This window comes from Moschus berezovskii, chromosome 3 (genome assembly GCF_049115385.1).
Source record: "Moschus berezovskii isolate FMDL1 chromosome 3, NW_MosBer_1.0, whole genome shotgun sequence".
In the NCBI taxonomy this organism is placed as follows: Eukaryota; Metazoa; Chordata; class Mammalia; order Artiodactyla; family Moschidae; genus Moschus; species Moschus berezovskii.
Genome location: NC_142462.1, coordinates 13,176,833 through 13,194,302, shown reverse-complemented (window position 1 = coordinate 13,194,302; position 17,470 = coordinate 13,176,833). Strand labels below are relative to the sequence as shown.

General features: G+C 46.4%; 1 protein-coding gene across 1 annotated transcript in view; it reads left to right on the top strand.

The window, feature by feature from the left end:
- The window catches only part of ABCA13 (ATP binding cassette subfamily A member 13), a 338,145-nt gene that overhangs the window by 151,202 nt on the left and 169,473 nt on the right, over positions 1–17,470 (top strand). The window contains exons 28-29 of the mRNA XM_088834807.1: positions 11,320–11,382; positions 12,353–12,602. Of these exons, the coding sequence (XP_088690933.1) occupies positions 11,320–11,382; positions 12,353–12,602 (313 nt within the window). The remainder of the gene's footprint in view (positions 1–11,319; positions 11,383–12,352; positions 12,603–17,470) is intronic.

Here is a 17,470-nt window from a genome sequence, read left to right as displayed (position 1 = left end):
ACCTGATCCTGGACCTCCAGCCTTGAGGCCAGAGATAAAGCATATTTCTGTAGCTGAATTCACCAGGACTGCCTACTTTGAAAGGCCTTCAGAGCAACTGGTGCAGTTCTTCACATGAGACATGAAGGTGGGGTTGCAGGGTCCAGCCCCGTGACTCAGCCGCAGCCTTGGTGACTGTGACCTTCTGCCTGCCTTGAACCCGCTGACCCCAGGGCATGGTGGGCAGTTTCTGCACCCCAGGCCTCTCCTCTCTCCTGAGTGGTCATATCCCTGCAACATCCAGTGTGTTAGTCCTTCACCGGTTTGACCAGGCTGAGTTCTCTTCACTCATTTGCACAGTTTTCACTTTCTTCTGAGAGGTTCCGGAACGCCTCTGGACTGTGCAGTGGTGGCAGGTGGTATGGATGCTCAGTGACTGGCTCTTGGCTGTCCAGCTCACCTCCCTGGGCTCCCATGGTCCTGGTGAGAATTCAGTCACTGGAAATTCGACCCTCCTTGTGGCTCTGGCCTCCCCCTTGCCTCCTCTGCCACAGAGAGCACTGACCTCTGCCCCCACCCACTGTCCCTGCCTGCTACACTCCTTCTTCCCTGTGTCCTCCCAGGAGAGAGAGGGTCCCCCTTCCTGGGTGAGCACAGGTCCTCTGCCCAGGACAAGAGCCTCCCACCGTCTGAGCAGAAGTCCTTTCCTCTGTCTTTTCCGTCTCCCATCTCCTGAGTCTCTCCCATCAGGACTTACATAGGCTTGTGGGTCTTCCTTTTGGGAAACCAAGTGGCACATGACTTCAGAACCTTTCTCTGCAGCCCCTGCCCCCGCAGACCTGCCTGTCTCCTGGCTCCCTGCAGGGCTCCCCCTCACAGGGATGGTGAGATGCCCTCACGTCCACCTGCTGTGTCCTGTGCCCGCACGGCTCACCCAGGATTTGCTCTGATTCCCCTGTGGGCCCTGTGCCGCTCGCTCTTAAGGCGACACTCCTGACCTGTGAGCGGCGTTCAGCCCTGACTCTGTGTGCGAAACCCTCTTTCCTGGAACCTGGTGATGTTGCGTGTCCGCAGGCTCCAGGCCCCTGCTCCAGAAGCCCGGCCTCTCCTCTTTTCACTCCTCTCTGAGCTCCACTCTCTGCCCACGGCTGTCTCTTCCTGGCTGGAGGCGGCAGTGTCTGGGCTGCTCATCCCTGTAGCTCTTGAGGAATCTCTGGTTACACCCCCCGACCCCAAGCTGGAGCTGTGACCACCTGCTTGCAGCTCCATCCAGGAGCCTCTCAGCCCCTTCCCCAGCCCAGCTCGTGATTCTCACCTGTCAGTCTTCCACCCCTTCAGAGAATATCATCTCTCTCCACTTGGTTTACATGACACTCCCTCCAATCCCACCCATCCACCCTCCACTTAGCCAGAGGCATTGAAGTATTTGATTGCAAATTTCTTACTCGAAGTTTTCTGTTTTTTGGCACCCAGATACTGCCCACAGACCCGATCAGTTCGTGGCTGGGGCAGTCTCCCAGTGTCTGTGCTGCAGCCAGCCTGGATCCCTTCCATGTCTTGAGCTGAATGGGCTCTGTCTGACCCCTGGGACCTTCACCCTAGCCCTTCTCCTGCTCCCAAGTCCTCTCCCTTCCCTGCGTCTCTGAGCAAATCCCAGCTTTGGCTGGTCCAGTTGTTCCTCATTTTTATTGCTAAATTCCATTATAAATGTATAGTTATAAAACGTGTGTACAGGGTTCTGACTTTTCCACATTCTTGCCAAAAGTTTCTGCACAGCCAAGGAAACAACAGAATGAAAAGGCAGCCTACAGAATGAAAGAAAATATTTGCAAACTATGTACCTGATAGAGGTTAATATCCGGAATATGTAAGGAACTCCTGCAGTCAGTAACAAAGAAACAAATAACTTGATTTAAAAATGGGCAGAGGACCTGCAATATTTCCAGAGGAGACATACAAATGGACAATAGTTAAATGAAGAAATTCTCAAAATCACTAACCATCAGGAAAATGCAAATCAAAACCACAAAGGAATCACCTTATATGTGTTCGGTTGGCTATTTTATATATATAAAGCAGGGTAACCTGATGTGTATTAAAGTGGCAGATTTTTACGCCTGACTTCCACAAATTTTGGGCTTCCCTGATAGCTCAGTTGGTTAAAAAATCTACTTGCAATGCAGGAGATCCTGGTTCGATTCCTGGGTTGGGAAAATCCCCTGGAGAAGGGATAGGCTACCCACTCCAGTATTCTTGGGCTTCCCTTGTGACTCAGCTGGTAAAGAATCTGCCTGCAATGTGGGAGACCTGGGTTTGATCCCTGGGTTAGAAAGATCCTCTGGAGAAGGGAAAGGCTACACATTCCAGTATTCTGGTCTGGTGAATTCCATGGACTATATACAGTTCATGGGGTTGCAAAGAGTTGGATGTGACTTTCACTTTCCACAAATTTTGATTCCAAAAATGTAAACGTTTGCTTTTTTAAGCATTCACCCCAGTTTCCTTTGATTTAGGTGGTCTGTGGCCACTGCTGTAAAAGCACCCTTTAAGAATCTCTAAACCAAATTGATGTGAAACTTCACAAATCCATCTAATAGTGAATGTAGGAAACAAGTGTTTTCTCCCTATAAGCCTTTGCTGTTCCTTTTCTTAAAGAAGCTGTATTTCCATCCCCGCTGGCCTTGCAAGATCTGAGATCGCATTGATATGCTGATAACTCTGGTTGTCAGCATCACTTTACCTAAACTTCTTTCTTCACCCTCGATTTAATCCTCTTTGCTTCGTCTATAATTGCCGCTTTTGTGATGATGGGAAGCAATTTCAGCAGTGAGTAATCTGAAGGCTCTGCAGCCTCTCCTGTGGTTTTTGAGACCATCCTGTTGACTCCCATTCTACTGGGAGGCCAGTATTCTCTGTCTCTTCATTGAGCTGTGGAAGATTCTGTGTATCTCCTAGGGCTTGGCTTTGGTGTTAGATGCAGAGCTGTCTTTTCTTCTTTGTCCACATTTCCTCAAACTTCAAATGCTGCCTTATCTGTAAGAGGTGGGGGGTGGTGGTTCGTGTCTGCTGCTGCTTACACCTGCCAGAGAAGGTCTGTGTGCCAAGTTCGCTAAAATCAGCAGAGAGCTATTGGCAGGGTGCTTTGCAGAAAATGGTCTGCCAAAACAGAAATGGGATTGAAATAGACTTGGGTGGGATAAATGCTGATGTCAGGTGCCAGAACGCAGCAGCTTTGGTCACAGGGGAGTCAGGAAGCAGGGAAAGTGTGTGGAGCCGGCATGCAGATCAGAACTGCCCGAGCAGGCTCCTGAGGCTGGTCATATGCGTGCTCAGTTGTGTCTGACTCTTCGCGACCCCATGGACTGTAGGCCGCCAGGCTCCTCTGTCCGTGGGATTTCCCAGCCAAGAATATTGGAGTGGGTTGTCATTTTCTGCGCCAGGGAATTCTCCTGACTCAGGGATTGAACCTACGTCTCTTGAGTCTCCTGCATTGGCAGGTGGATTCTTTACCACTGGAGCCACCTGGGAAGGTTGGTGATGAATAGTTACCATTCTCATTTCCTGAACTGGAATCTCATCTTGTTGTGAAATATCTGACAGAGAATGTTTTACTTCTCTGAAGTGTAGTCATTGCCTCAAAAATCATGGGACCAACTCGGGTAAATCAGACAGGAGAGTGCTGGGCACCTTTAGGGGCCTGCCAGTCTACAGGAAACTGAGGATACATGTGCCCTGAATGCTTCCCGCCCCTTCCACACACTCTCCCTTGCCGTAGTGGATGGAGGTTGAGTTGGGCATCCTGAGCTGGCACCTTGTTTGTTCCTCCCTGATGGTTGCAGCTGCCTTGGGGTATCTGAGCAGCTGTATTTATGTCTCTAAACACCGCGGAGGCATGTCGTTGCTTTGTCACCTGCTTCAGCATTGTTCTTTATGCTGATTAAAATCAGATTGAGATGGAGTCACCGCTGGTGGCTTGAGGACAGCTTTACATGAGGCCCACTAGGCATGACTTTGACAACCAAGAGGGTACAGGGCCGGGGGAAATGCACAGGGGTTGTTTCTCAAGTAGGGAGAAGGGCCTGGGGTTGGGGTTGGGGAGCCGCAGCCCAGTGAGTTAGAAGTAGATGGGGACGCTGCATCCAGCATCTGGTCAGTGTCCACCCGTGGCTTCATCCATCCAACCCATGCAGAACAGAGCCCGAGATGAGGGCCAGGGTTGAGATCGAGATGGGGGTGAAGTGGAAAGTGTCCCCAAGTTCTCTTTCCTAATCATGTGTTGGAACTTTGGAGGGAGCTCAGGTTTGAAAACCCAAGAGTGAGGTCCGTTAGATGCTTCCGGAGGACCTGACTTTGGTGCACTTAAGACAAAACCCAAATTCTGAGCTTGTGACTTGCCCAGGTGATGTTTGTAGCTCGTGGCAGAGCCGGGATGCACCCTGGTTCTCTGAAGGTCAAGTCACTGTTTTTTCAAGGTAGGTTTAAACAAAGGGATTTCAGCAACCTTTACATTATTAAAAAAATTATGGCTAAGTATAAGGGGTGACCCTATGCTAAAGTAAAATGCTAATTTGATTCCTTTAATCTTTTGGTTATTACAGTCATGGTGGTTTTTTAAAATTTTATTAAAGAACAGGTGATTTACAATGTTGTGAAAGTTTCTGCTATACAGCACGGTGACTCAGTTCTACAGATATACGCATTCTTTTTCCTATTCTTTTCCATTATGGTTTATCCCAGGAGAGTGAATATAGTCCCCTGTGCTAAACAGTACAGCCTTGTTCGTCCATCCTGCATATAACGGCTCGCATCCGCGGTTCTCAGACTCCCACTCCTTCCCTCCCTCACCCCCCACTCCTTGGCAACCGAAGGTCTGACCTCTATGCTGTGGGTCTGTTTCTGTTTCGTAAATGCCTTCATTTGTTTCGTATGTTCGACTCCGCGTGTAGGTGACTTCATGCAGTGCTTGTCCGACTTGCCTCACTTCGTGTGACGATCTCTAGGACCGTCCATGCTGCCTCAGTTGGCATTGTCTCATGCTTTTTATGGTTGAGTGATGTCCTATTTTATACATGTACCACGTCTTTACCTGTTCCTCTGTTGATGGGCATTTAGGTTGCTTTCACGTCCTGGCTATTGTACATAGAGCAGTGAATATTGTGCATGAAGCCTTTCAGACTGTGTGTTTCTCTGCATATGTGTCCAGGAGTGGGATTGCTGGTCATATGGTAGCTCTATTTTTAGTTTTTAAAGGAACCTCCATACTGTTCTCCGTAGTGTGGGAACCAAGGTACGTTCCCACAAGCAGTGTAGGAGGGTTCCCATTTCTCCACACCCTCTCCAGCATTTACTGTTTGTAGACTTCTTGATGATGGCCATTCTGACTGGTGTGAGGTGATATCTCACTGTAGTTTTGACTTGCGTTTCTCTTACATTTAAGGATGTTGAGCATTCTTTCACCAGTCATAGTGCTTTTTAAAGAACCAAATCAAGGCTATGTACCTGTACAGAAACTGGAGCATTCAGTGGCTTGTCATGTAGAAAATTATTCTGTCACCTCCTTTTTTCTTTTTTTAAAGAAAAGTCATGTCTAAGAAAATAGTATGGTTATTACAAGAAACAAACAGGTAAAGTGCTATAAAAGTTGGGTAAAATAGAGTTGTGAAATTATTTTCAAAACAGTTTAGATAAAATTGACTCTGTTTATTAGCTTTTTAAAGAATTCACCATAATATTGCATTTGCTTTATAAAAGAATAGTTAACAAAAGTTACAGTAACTTGCGTGGTTTTACATTTTATATATTTTATATTATCAGGTTTAACATATAAGAAGTAAATGTATTTTGGGTTTTATGTCATATTAATAAGCCTATAATGTGTCACAAAACTTTCCTTTTATATTTTTCCTTGTTCTTTGTTCAATTTCTTCTTTTTTCTCTTTTTTTCTCTTTCCCACCCTTTTTGCCCACTTTCCTTCCTTTCTTAATTGGAGGATATTTGATTTTGTTAGTTTTCTTCTTTAAATGGTATGAATTCTTATTCATAATTCAATCAGAATTTGCATAAATGTCTTACAGTTTTAGTCTTTACCGGAACAGAGATTGGGAACCACCCCACCTGCATCTTTTGTGTTCTGAACAGGGTCACTGGTAGGACAACCCCTGCCCAAAGGTCAGTGTGTCCACATGAGGCCGGGGTTTCTGGGACCCAATGCTGGAAGCTGTGTCCCTGTGATATGTTTTCAATGTTAATGCCCACCTACAGGTGTCCACCAGGTTAACTGAAAGCATATCCCCCCAGGAACCATCCAGCACTGTTAGTTTTCCATACAGCTCACTGATTCTAGTTTTTGGACTGGTGAGAACAGATGAAATGGTGTAAGCTCTTTACTGTCTGCTAATAATTTTGAAATCCCAGGTCATGACCGGGGTGCAGTAGAAAACATAGTTGTCCCTCTGTGTCCAAGGGGTGGGCGTGGTTCCCAGACCCCGTGGACAGCAGAATCCCCAGAGGCTCAAGCCTCTTCTGTAAAGTGGTGTAGTATTTGCATATAATCTATAATCCATGCACACCCTCTTGTATTTTTCAATCACCTCTAGATTACTTCCAGGGCTTCCCAGGTGGTATAGCAATAAAGAATCCGCCTGCCAATGCAGGAGACGCAGGTTTGATCCCTGGGTCAGGAAGGTCCTCTGGAGATGGGAACGGCAACCCACTCCAGTATTCTCACCTGGGAAATCCCACGGACAGAGAAGCCTGGTGGGCTACAGACAGTGGAGTCGCAGACAATTGGACATGACTGAGTGACTGAGCACGCATGCTTGCAGATTATTTCTAATACCCGATACAAATGTAAATCCTTATGGTTATCAGTGTGTGACAAATCTGAGTTTTGCTTTTTGGAACATTCTGGAACATTTTTTCTTGAATATTTTTGATCTGGGGCAGATAGGGAGGGCTGGCCACATCCGTAATACCCAACTTGCCGTGTTTCTGTCTCAGAATTCGTTTCTCCTCCCTGGAGGTCCTCTCCTACACCAGGCACCCTCTGTACCCATCAGAGAACATTTTTTACTCCTTGAGTTTCTGGCAGCGACAGCTCTTTGGAGAAGTCTGACCCACTGGTGAATAGAGTACCCTGTGTTGGTTTTGGTTAATTGTCATGTTTTGTTATGTTTGACTCTATTACAGGACTAAAAGCTTTGAGGACTTTATTCAAAGAGACAACGTAAGGTTCTAGCAAAGCACTTAAACATAATAAATTCTATGCTTTGTTCTCCCAAATTTAACTTTACTTCACAATTTCTCTTGAACTGGGTCTATTTATAAATAAGTGAAAGGTTTGAATTACTGTATTTAAGATCCACTTCAACTGTAAAATTCTCTAACTCAGTGAATAAAGAAAGATACTATTTCTGTTTCCTAAAATCATACCTCATTTCTCAGATAAATATACAGTCTTTACAAAATAATTATTGATTAGCACTGGTTTCATCTCTAAGTCATGTCCAACTCTTGAGACCCCATGGAATGTAAGCTTACGAGATGCATAAATATTCACTGTTTAAAACCCAGAAATTATGAAGAAGAAAATTGAAGTAGCGTGATCTTGCTGCACAAAGAGTTACAAATCTTTAGTAAGTAGATTGAAAACGTATATAGCACTTTAGCTTTTTGAATCTAAAAAAATCACTTGGTCAAATTCAAATAATGTATGGAGTGTGGCCATTCATAAAAGACAGCTTTTCACTAAGGTATATACACAAAATAGTAATAGTTTATTCTCCATGTGTTATGTTGCAGTGTGTTTTTCTCCACTGCATGGTTGTATTATAAATTGTTCAGTTCATCCCTGTGTGTCAGAAATTTAAGTTGTTTCCAACTTCTTGCTACTGTTTTCTATAGGATGTAACAAACCACCTTGTTTGCTCTGTTTGACGAATTTCTCTTACTTTTTTGACTAATACGACTCTTGGATTGGAATTAAGCTGATCAGAGAGGGCTCATATTTGCTTCCCCTGGAAAGACTGACCGGGTCTGTTCTTCAGCACTGCTGTTGATAAGGCCGGTTTCCTAAAACACTCAGTGATAGTAGGGATTAACACTGTTTTAATCCTTACCATGTTGATCATCTGAAAATTTATTTTCCAGATAAATTTTCTTCTGTGAAAATATCTGATTTCCCATTAAGCATATTTTTGCTATTTTGTAGTATTTTTAATGACCTGCATATTCAGATATGCTATTAGTCCAGTTTTCTTTTGGAATACTCGTTTTTAGAAAATTGATTTAAAGGTATTACATTTGTAATGCTTTATTTTAAATTCTTTGAGAATATTTGGATGAACTTGGTGATGTGGATATCACACTCTGGGGTGTATGCAGAGTCCTTGACCTTTTAAGTTATTCCTTAGTAGGCATTAATGTTTCAACAATCGAAGCCATCTGACTGAAAAAAAGAAAAAAAAACTTTGTACATCTTACCTAAGCAATATGATGGTCAGGGTAAATGAGGGTGAATAATTATGGGTGTAATGGGAATCCTTTAATGTAATTGGACTCATAAGTCAAATGAGACAATTCATAACAGTTTGGCCCAGTATTTCAGTTTTGTCTGTTCAATTATTCATATGAATACTTTTATGAGTTTAGCCATGAATATTTGATTGGTGTTGATTCATGACATCAGCTATCTTAGCCTCAGTATCTTAGCCCTTTATTTTTTCCATTTATGTCCAATGAATGATTATGGGAAGCAGGGAAAAATTCATTTTTCTTAATATAAGAAACACCTTTCCCTGCAGACTTATTGGGGCTGTCTGATGAGCATTTACTGTTATTGGTAGTTTAATAAGTGTGGTAATAATAATCCTCACTATCTTAAGGGGAAATACTACAAATTTGTATTTTACAATTGAGGGAAGTGGCATTCAGAGAGGTTAGGTAAGTTTGGCTGAGATTGGATTCAAATCCTGATTCACGTGGATTAAAAGATGAGACTGTACCCATCCCACAGTGATGGCCAGAGGGCACAGGGCCATTCTCTGACTCGGGTCCTGCTCCTCCGTCACCAGGTGAATCCAACACCCAGGTAGTCACATCCTCTCTTCATTTTGTAGCATCTGCTGCACAGACAGAGCGTTTGTGATGTGAACAGGTGTCTGCAGTCACGGCCAGCGGTGCATGTGTGTGAGAAGATGCTCAGTATGGAAGCAGCTGCGGTGGCCAGACATGCGCTCAAAGGATGCTCCGTAGATGCTGGCCCCAGGGGCGTGACTTCCAGTGGACAGTGTCCAGAGGCATGGCAGGGCCCAAGCCCCAGGGTCCACCAGTGACTTCCGATCTGAATTGAAAGAACGAGGCATTCTGTTCTGGCAGAGAAAGAGCTCCTGAGCCCAAGGCTGTGAACATCAAGCAATTATCTCAGCAATCGTTTTGGAAATGTAGGGGTTTGGCAACCAGAAACATCTCAGTTATTTCAGCTTGAGCTAGATAATTCACATAATTATCCTAACAGATCTGCACACATAATGCCCAGCATCAGTATTATTCCACATGAGAATCTCCTAAAATGATTGGGGAGGGGGTATTTTATATTCACATCTGTATTTTTGTGAGAAAGGATCATATTCAGCTTAATAATACACCTTTTTCTAGCACTGGAATCTTTTCATCTGCTGATTTAATCAATGCTTCATGAGTTACATATGAATCCCCATTGGTTGTGCATTGTATCAGCCATTCATCAACCCAGCTGAACATCAGGAGCCTCTGCGAAGTTTTTCTTTTTTTAAATTTCTGAGTATTTTTATCTGTGTGTCTGAAGATCTGATTCTGTTTGAGGTGGACCTGGGAATCAGCATTCTTCAAAAAGTTCCCCTGGTGAATCTGAAATGTCGTCGAAAGTATTAACTGCTGTTTTCACCACACAGTGCCCACCCTTGTTAGAGAATGCTCCTTGTTCTACAGTAAAATATTACTTTACATCATAATGTGCATCTTGTCCCGGGACCTTCAGTCCAGTAAAGGTCTGTAATCCTTCAAGTAGCTGGTAAAGAGCTCCATGAGTCAGTGTCTTTATTTTATATTTAAGATTTATTTATCTCATTGGCGTATATTTGTTTTACACTGCTGTGTCAGTTTCTGCTGTACAGCAAAGTGAATCAGCCATATGTATACATACAGCCCCTCTTTTTGGATTTCCTTCCCTTTTAGGTCCCCACGGAGCACTGAGTAGAGTTCCCTGTGCTGCACAGCAGGTCCTCATTAGCTACCTATTGTATACGTAGTGGTGTGTATATGTCAATCCCAGTCTCCCAAGTCAACCCACTCCCTGGGCCCCACTTGGTATCCATATATTTGTTCTTTACGTCTTTATTCTTTATTATTTCTTTTCTTTTTAGAACAACACTCAGTTTTTGAATTAATTAGTTTTTGGCTGTGCTGGGTCTTCACTGCCGTGCGTGGGCTTTTTCCAGTTGCAGCATGTGGACTTCCCACTGCCGTGGCTTCTCTTGTTGCAGAGCGCAGGCTCTAGGCACACAGGCCTCAGTAGCTGTAGTGTGTGGGCTCTCCAGCTCAGTTTCAGGAGCTGTGGTGCACAGACCTAGTTGCCCTGTTGCATGTGGAGTCTTCTCTGAGTAGGAGTCAAACCTGTGTCCCCTGCATTGGCAGGTGGATTCTTAACCACTGGACCACTCGGGATGTCCATGGGTCTCTATTTCTGCTTTGAGTATTAATCTTTAAGCTCCACCTCTGCCACTGGCCACATATACTCTGCATCTCATACAGAGTATACCGTGATGGTTAGTAGCTCATGTTCATCTTTAAACATCCACCTTTTCTTTCAGACATCTCTGGAGTCTTCAAGATTCTGCTAGAATGTCTGCACTTTCCCCTTAAACCTCCCAAGACTGTGTCTTTGGCACCAACCCTTTTAGCCCCGCCTGGGCTCCGCATGCACTGTTTTGTTGTGTTTATGTTGTGTTGAATTGTTCATATTTTTATCTCAGTCCCTACTTTATGCCTTTTTTTGAGGACAGAAATCGGATCACGCAGAGCCTGCCACGCCCTGGTGCTCACTGAGGACCTGCAGATGAGGGTGTTCCGCACCTCGACCCCCGTGCCTTTGCACCTTTGTTCTTGGTGCCATTTTCAGTCATTTATCTTTCAAATGGTAGTGTCTGTAGAAATATTTTCTCTGGGATTTTCAGCTTATTCATTGCTCTTTTATTAACTGTGTAGCAATTTGATGTTGGTATTAATAAGCAGTATGATCAATTTACCATATCTGTTCTTTTGTGTTGTTTTTTTGGCCATTCTGCATGGCTTGTGGACCTCAGCTCCTAAACCAGGGATTGAACTAAGGTTGCCAGCAGTGCAAGCCCAGGATCCTAAGCCACCAGGTAACTCCCATATCTGTTCTTTCAGAAATCCACATTTCTAGTACTGTGACTTAGGAAGGCTCATTGGGGGACCATGGGCCTGGCTGATGGTTCGAGCCGTGTCGTCCTCTAGACATAGCTGGAGACAGCGGTCCTTGGGCGTCTCAGTTTGTTCCTGACTGGTGTCCTCATTGCTGGACGCAGCCGCTGGCATCACTTGTGGGAATGGGGGCAGGTTCACTGTGGGGTGTGGACCCAGATGCCCACGGGAGCCTGGCGGAAGGCCCGAGCCAGGGCGCCAGCTCACACTGTACTTCCTGGGTCTGCATTTTGCCCCTCTGTTCACGGAGGGCCATTTTCAGATCTGCCACCCTAGCAAGGGAGGCCAGGACTGCTGAAACTGACAGGCCATGAGGGGCCGAATTAGAGGCTGGGATCCCCTGCTGCCCCAGAGGTTGCCCCAGGCTCCTTCTCACCTGGGATGTCCAGGATGGGCAGGGGACACAGGTGTGGGCTTCATGGGGACCTGGGGGGAGGCAGGTGTGTGCTGCCTGCATCCAAAACGAGATGTAAGATTGGCAGGGGTGGGGACTCAGGGTGAGGACAGAGGCAAGGAGCCTGGCGAGGAGGTCTCAGTGGGGGCAGCGGCGTCTCTGCCGCCCCCAGCCCTCTGTTGGTGGCTTAGAATTCAAGCTCATGTTACAGGCCTTGTTTTAATCTGTAGGAATAAACAAGAAGCCTTTCTCACTGTCCTTTCCCATCTGCCCCCCCCCCACTTCAGCAGCAGGAGCCAAGGGGTGCTACCACGATGTCTGTCCTTGTGTGGTGTTGTGAGATGCCCTGTGTGTGTAACTTCCCAGGGTGTCCTGACGTAGGGTACACGTGAGACTGTTGGTGCAGGGACTTGCAGGATGAGAGCAGGGTGGGGACTGTCAGGGACGCTGCAGGAATCCCGGGGAGTCAGACCTGCCACGTCTTCCCCTCCTTGCAGACCGCACACCCGCTGGCACCCCCCTGCTGCGGGGTGGCCGCCTACTCCTGGCGCAGACGGCTGCCCTCCTGCGGAAGCGGCTTCTCCACGCTGGCCGGGCCTGGAAGGGCACTGTCTCCGACCTGCTGCTGCCCGTGCTCTTCGTGGCCTTGGCCATGGCCTTGTTCATGGTCAGGCCTTTGGCCGTCAGCTACCCTCCCCTCAAACTGACACTGGGTCATTACGATAAGGCAGAAACCTACTTCTTCAGGTAAGAACCTTCCCTTGTTTTCCCTCCTTGTGCTTCCGAATTACATCTGGACCGCTTATGAATAGCAGTAGCTCTGATTCTTGAAGAATTTCAAATATTCCCAAGTTGTTATCATTTTGGAGGTCTGTGTACTTGAGGGTGAGTGCTAAATAGTTTTGGCTTTTTTGAAGTCCGTCGTGTGATATATTCTAGGGGCACATGAGGCGGACCTGGTCCAAGCTCTGTGTCCCTGGGGGTCCTGCCCACCCCCCTGGCCTGGGTGGCCGAGTCCCCTTGGTGGACAGGGCCATGACTTCTGATGTGCAGAGAGCCGGGAACACAGCCACCCACAGGCCCACAGGACTGGGAGGGCTGTTTCTGGTCCAGGATGGTTATGACTTTAGAAGAGTATGTGTGTGTGTGCGTGCTAAGTCACTCAGTCGTGTCTGACTCTTTGCGGTCCAATGGACTGTAGTCCACCAGGTTCCTCTCTCCATGGGCTTCTCCAGGCAAGAATACTGCAGTGGGTTGCCATTTGCTTCTCCAGGGAATCTTCCCAACCCAGGGATCAAACCCTCATCTCTTACATCTCCTGCATTGGCAGGAGGGTTCTTTGCTACTAGCACCCCCTGGGAAGCCCTTAGCAGAGTATATGGATTGCATATTTCACAAAAACTTCAAGGCTGCTTCCAGACACTGGCCCTCAACTGCCAATGTCCCTCTACAGAGAAATCTCTGGATTTTTCTCTCTAAACAGGATGGGTCCAGGCACAGTTCCAAGTCAGATTAGGTCCTATTTCTGCCAGCATGTTCAGGCCAGTTCGAGTGTTGCCACCAGATACGTTTAGGTAGGAATTTCTCAGATCTTCAAGGGGTGCTGTTTCACTACATGGGGTTGGGGACCCGAGAGGTTACCCTGGCCCCCAGAGACCCTTGTCCTGGGTGGTCTGGCTCTGCCAGATTGCGTTAGGCGCATCGTTGCTGGGCACCTGCTATGGTGTCTTTACATAGAGTGCCAAGACTGGCCCGTCCTCCTTCTGGGAGGCAAAGCCCAGTCCCATTGGAGTGGAGACCAGGGCTCGGGGCACCTGACCTTGCTGAGCCTGCATCTTCATTGGGCTGTGCATGGTGCGGGCAGCCAGGAGTTGGGTTAGTTTGCTTCTGTCAGATTCGTATCTTGATGAAGATACTGAGCTTCCTTAGCTCTGTTCTGCATGCCTACTGACCTTTGTGTCACTTTTGGAATGCTGCTAAGTCACTTCAGTCGTGTCCGACTCTGTGCGACCCCATAGGCGGAAGCCCACCAGGCTTCCCCGTCCCTGGGATTCTCCAGGCAAGAACACTGGAGTGGGTTGCCATTTCCTTCTCCACTTTTGGAATGAGATTTAAACAAATATAGGCCCAAAGGGAAAGCTGAAAATAAACTACTCGGTTTGTTTCTTTCTCCCACGGTTATCGGCTTTTTCCCCTCCCATGGAGTCTGGGTTTGACCAGCAGAAAGCCCTCTTCGCTGCCTGCCTGTGTGAAGGATTCTGTGTCTGTTCTGACTCTTCCTTTCTGAGTGGGGTCCTCCTCCCTGGTCGTGTGCTTTATTTGCCTTCTCTCATCTCTCATTTATGCTATGCTTTAAATGTATAAGATGAATGTCCAAAAATGCCTTCTTCTGGCTAAGTGTTCAGATTTCTGTCATGCTCCTCAGGGGTATCAGTTCAGTTCAGTCGCTCAGTCGTGTCCAACTCTCCGCGACCCCATGAATCACAGCACGCCAGGCCTCCCTGTCCATCACCAACTCCCGGAGTTCACTCAAACTCATGTCCACAGAGTCGGTGATGCCATCCAGCCATCTCATTCTCTGTCGTCCCCTTCTCCTCCCGCCCCCAACCTTTCCCAGCATCAGAGTCTTTTCTAGTGAGTCACCTCGTCGCGTGAGGTGGCCAAAGTATTGGAGTTTCAGCTTTAGCATCAGTCCTTCCAATGAACACCCAGGATTGATCTCTTTAGAATGGACTGGTTGGATCTCCTTGCAGTCCAAGGGACTCTCAAGAGTCTTCTCCAACACCACAGTTCAAAAGCATCAATTCTTCGGCGATCAGCTTTCTTCACAGTCCAACTCTCACATCCATACATGACCACGGGAAAAACCATAGCCTTGACTCGATGGACCTTTGTTGGCAAAGTAATGCCTCTGCTTTTTAATATGCTATCAAGGTTGGTCATAACTTTGCTTCCAAGGAGTAAGCGTCTTTTAATATCCTGGCTGCAATCAGCATCTGCAGTGATTTTGGAGCCCCCCAAAATAAAGTCTGACACTGTTTCCACTGTTTTTCCATCTATTTCCCATGAAGTGATGGGACCAGATGCCATGATCTTTGTTTTCTGAATGTTGAGCTTCAAGCCAACCTTTTCACTCTCCTCTTTCACTTTCATCAAGAGGCTTTTGAGTTCCTCTTTACTTTCTGCCATAAGGGTAGTGTCATCTGCATATCTGAGGTTATTGATATTTCTCCCGGCAATCTTGATTCCAGCTTGTGCTTCTTCCAGCCCAGCGTTCCTCATGATGTACTCTGCATATAAGTTAAATAAGCAGGGTGACAATATACAGCCTTGATGTACTCATTTTCCTATTTGGAACCAGTCTGTATTTCCATGTCCTGTTCTGACTGTTGCTTCCTGACCTGCATGCAGGTTTCTCAAGAGGCAGGTCAGGTGGTCTGGTATTCCCATCTCTTGAAAAATGTTCCACAGTTTATTGTGATTCACACAGTCAAAGGCTTTGGCATAGTCAAGGAAGCAGAAATAGATGTTTTTCTGGAACTCTCTTGCTTTCTCCATGATCCAGCGGATGTTGGCAATTTGATCTCTGGTGCCTCTGCCTTTTCTAAAACCTGCTTGAACATCTGGGAGTTCACAGTTCACATATTGCTGAAGCCTGGCTTGGAGAATTTTGAGCATGAGTTTACTAGTGTGTGAGATGAGTGCAATTGTGCAATAGTTTGAGCATTCTTTGGCATTGCCTTTCTTTGGGATTAGCATGAAGACTGACCTCTTCCAGTCCTGTGGCCACTGCTGAGTTTTCCAAATTTGCTGGCATATTGAGTGCAGCACTTTCACAGCATCATCTTTCATGATTTGAAATAGCTGAACTGGAATTCCATCACCTCCACTAGCTTTGTTCGTAGTGATGCTTTCTAAGGCCCACTTGACTTCACATTCCAAGATGTCTGGCTCTAGGTGAGTGATCACCATCGTGATTATCTTGGTCGTGAAGATCTTTTTTGTACAGTTCTTCTGTGTATTCTTGCCACCTCTTCTTAATATCTTCTGCTTCTGTTAGGTCCATACCATTTCTGTCCTTTATCGAGCCCATCTTTGCATGAAATGTTCCCTTGGAATCTCTAATTTTCTTGAAGAGATCTCTTGTTTTTTTTCCTATTCTGTTGTTTTCCTCTATTTCTTTGCATTGATTGCCGAAGAAGGCTTTCTTATCTCTCCTTGCTATTCTTTGGAACTCTGCATTCAGATGCTTATATCTTTCCTTTTCTCCTTTGCTTTTCACTTCTCTTCTTTTCACAGCTATTTGTAAGGCCTCCTCAGACAGCCATTTTGCTTTTTTGCATATCTTCTCCATGGTGATGGTCTTGGTCCCTGTCTCCTGTACAATGTCACGAACCTCCGTCCAGAGTTCATCAGGCACTCTATCTATCAGATCTAGTCCCTTAAATCTATTTCTCACTTCCACTGTATAATCATAAGGGAAGATATTACCAAATTATCCTTGGTGGCTCAATGGTAAAAAATCTACCTGCCAATGCAGGAAACATGGGTTCAATCCCTGGACTGGGAAGATCCTCTGGAGGAGGCTATGGCAACCCACTCCAGTATTCTTGCCTGGAGAATTCCATGGACAGAGGCGCCTGGTGGGCTACAGTCCATGGGGTTGCAGAATGGGACACAACTTAGCCACTCAGCCACCATCACCACCACCAGTAGCCACCACCATCCTTACAAATGTGCACTAACTTACAGCCCCAGAGCACTTTTGTTTCTTTTATTCAGCAAGTATTTATTATGCATCTGTGTGTGCATGCTTCAGTTGTGTCCAACTCTGTGACCCCATGGACTGTAACCCAACAGGCTCCTCTGTCCCCGGAATTCTGCAGGCAAGGAAACTGGAGTGGGTTGCCATGCCTTCCTCCAGGGGATCTTCCAAACCTAGGGATCAAACTTATGTCTCCTGCACTGCAGGTGGAAGCCCTATTATGCACCTACTGTATGGCAGATACCGTTCTTGGTGGTCACACACATGTGAATAGAACAAGCCAAAGACCCCATGTTCATGGGAGAGAGGAAGCTCATTTCTCCCAAGCTTGAGCTGGGACTTGCTACTGTGTTTCTGTTAGGCAGCTCTTCAGTTCAGTTCAGTTCAGTTCAGTCGCTCAGTCGTGTCCGACTCTTTGAGACCCCATGAATCACAGCACGCCAGGCCTCCCTGTCCATCACCAACTCCCGGAGTTCACTCAAACTCATGTCCATCGAGTCGGTGATGCCATCCAGCCATCTCATTCTCTGTCGTCCCCATCTCCTCCCGCCCCCAATCCCTCCCAGCATCAGAGTCTTTTCCAGTGAGTCAACTCGTCCCATGAGGTGGCCAAAGTATTGGAGTTTCATCTTCAACATCAACCTTCCAATGAACACCCAGGATTGATCTCCTCTAGAATGGACTGGTTGGATCTCCTTGCAGTCCTTAGGTTTCTCTTAAGACTGAACGTTCTCCGTCGCTTTGTGGTTGTTCCACATTTTACTTTGCATGTTGAATATATCAAGCATCACATACAATTAATCTCCACTCTCAGTGTTTCTTCCTCTCCTCTGCCCCAACGTAACCTTTT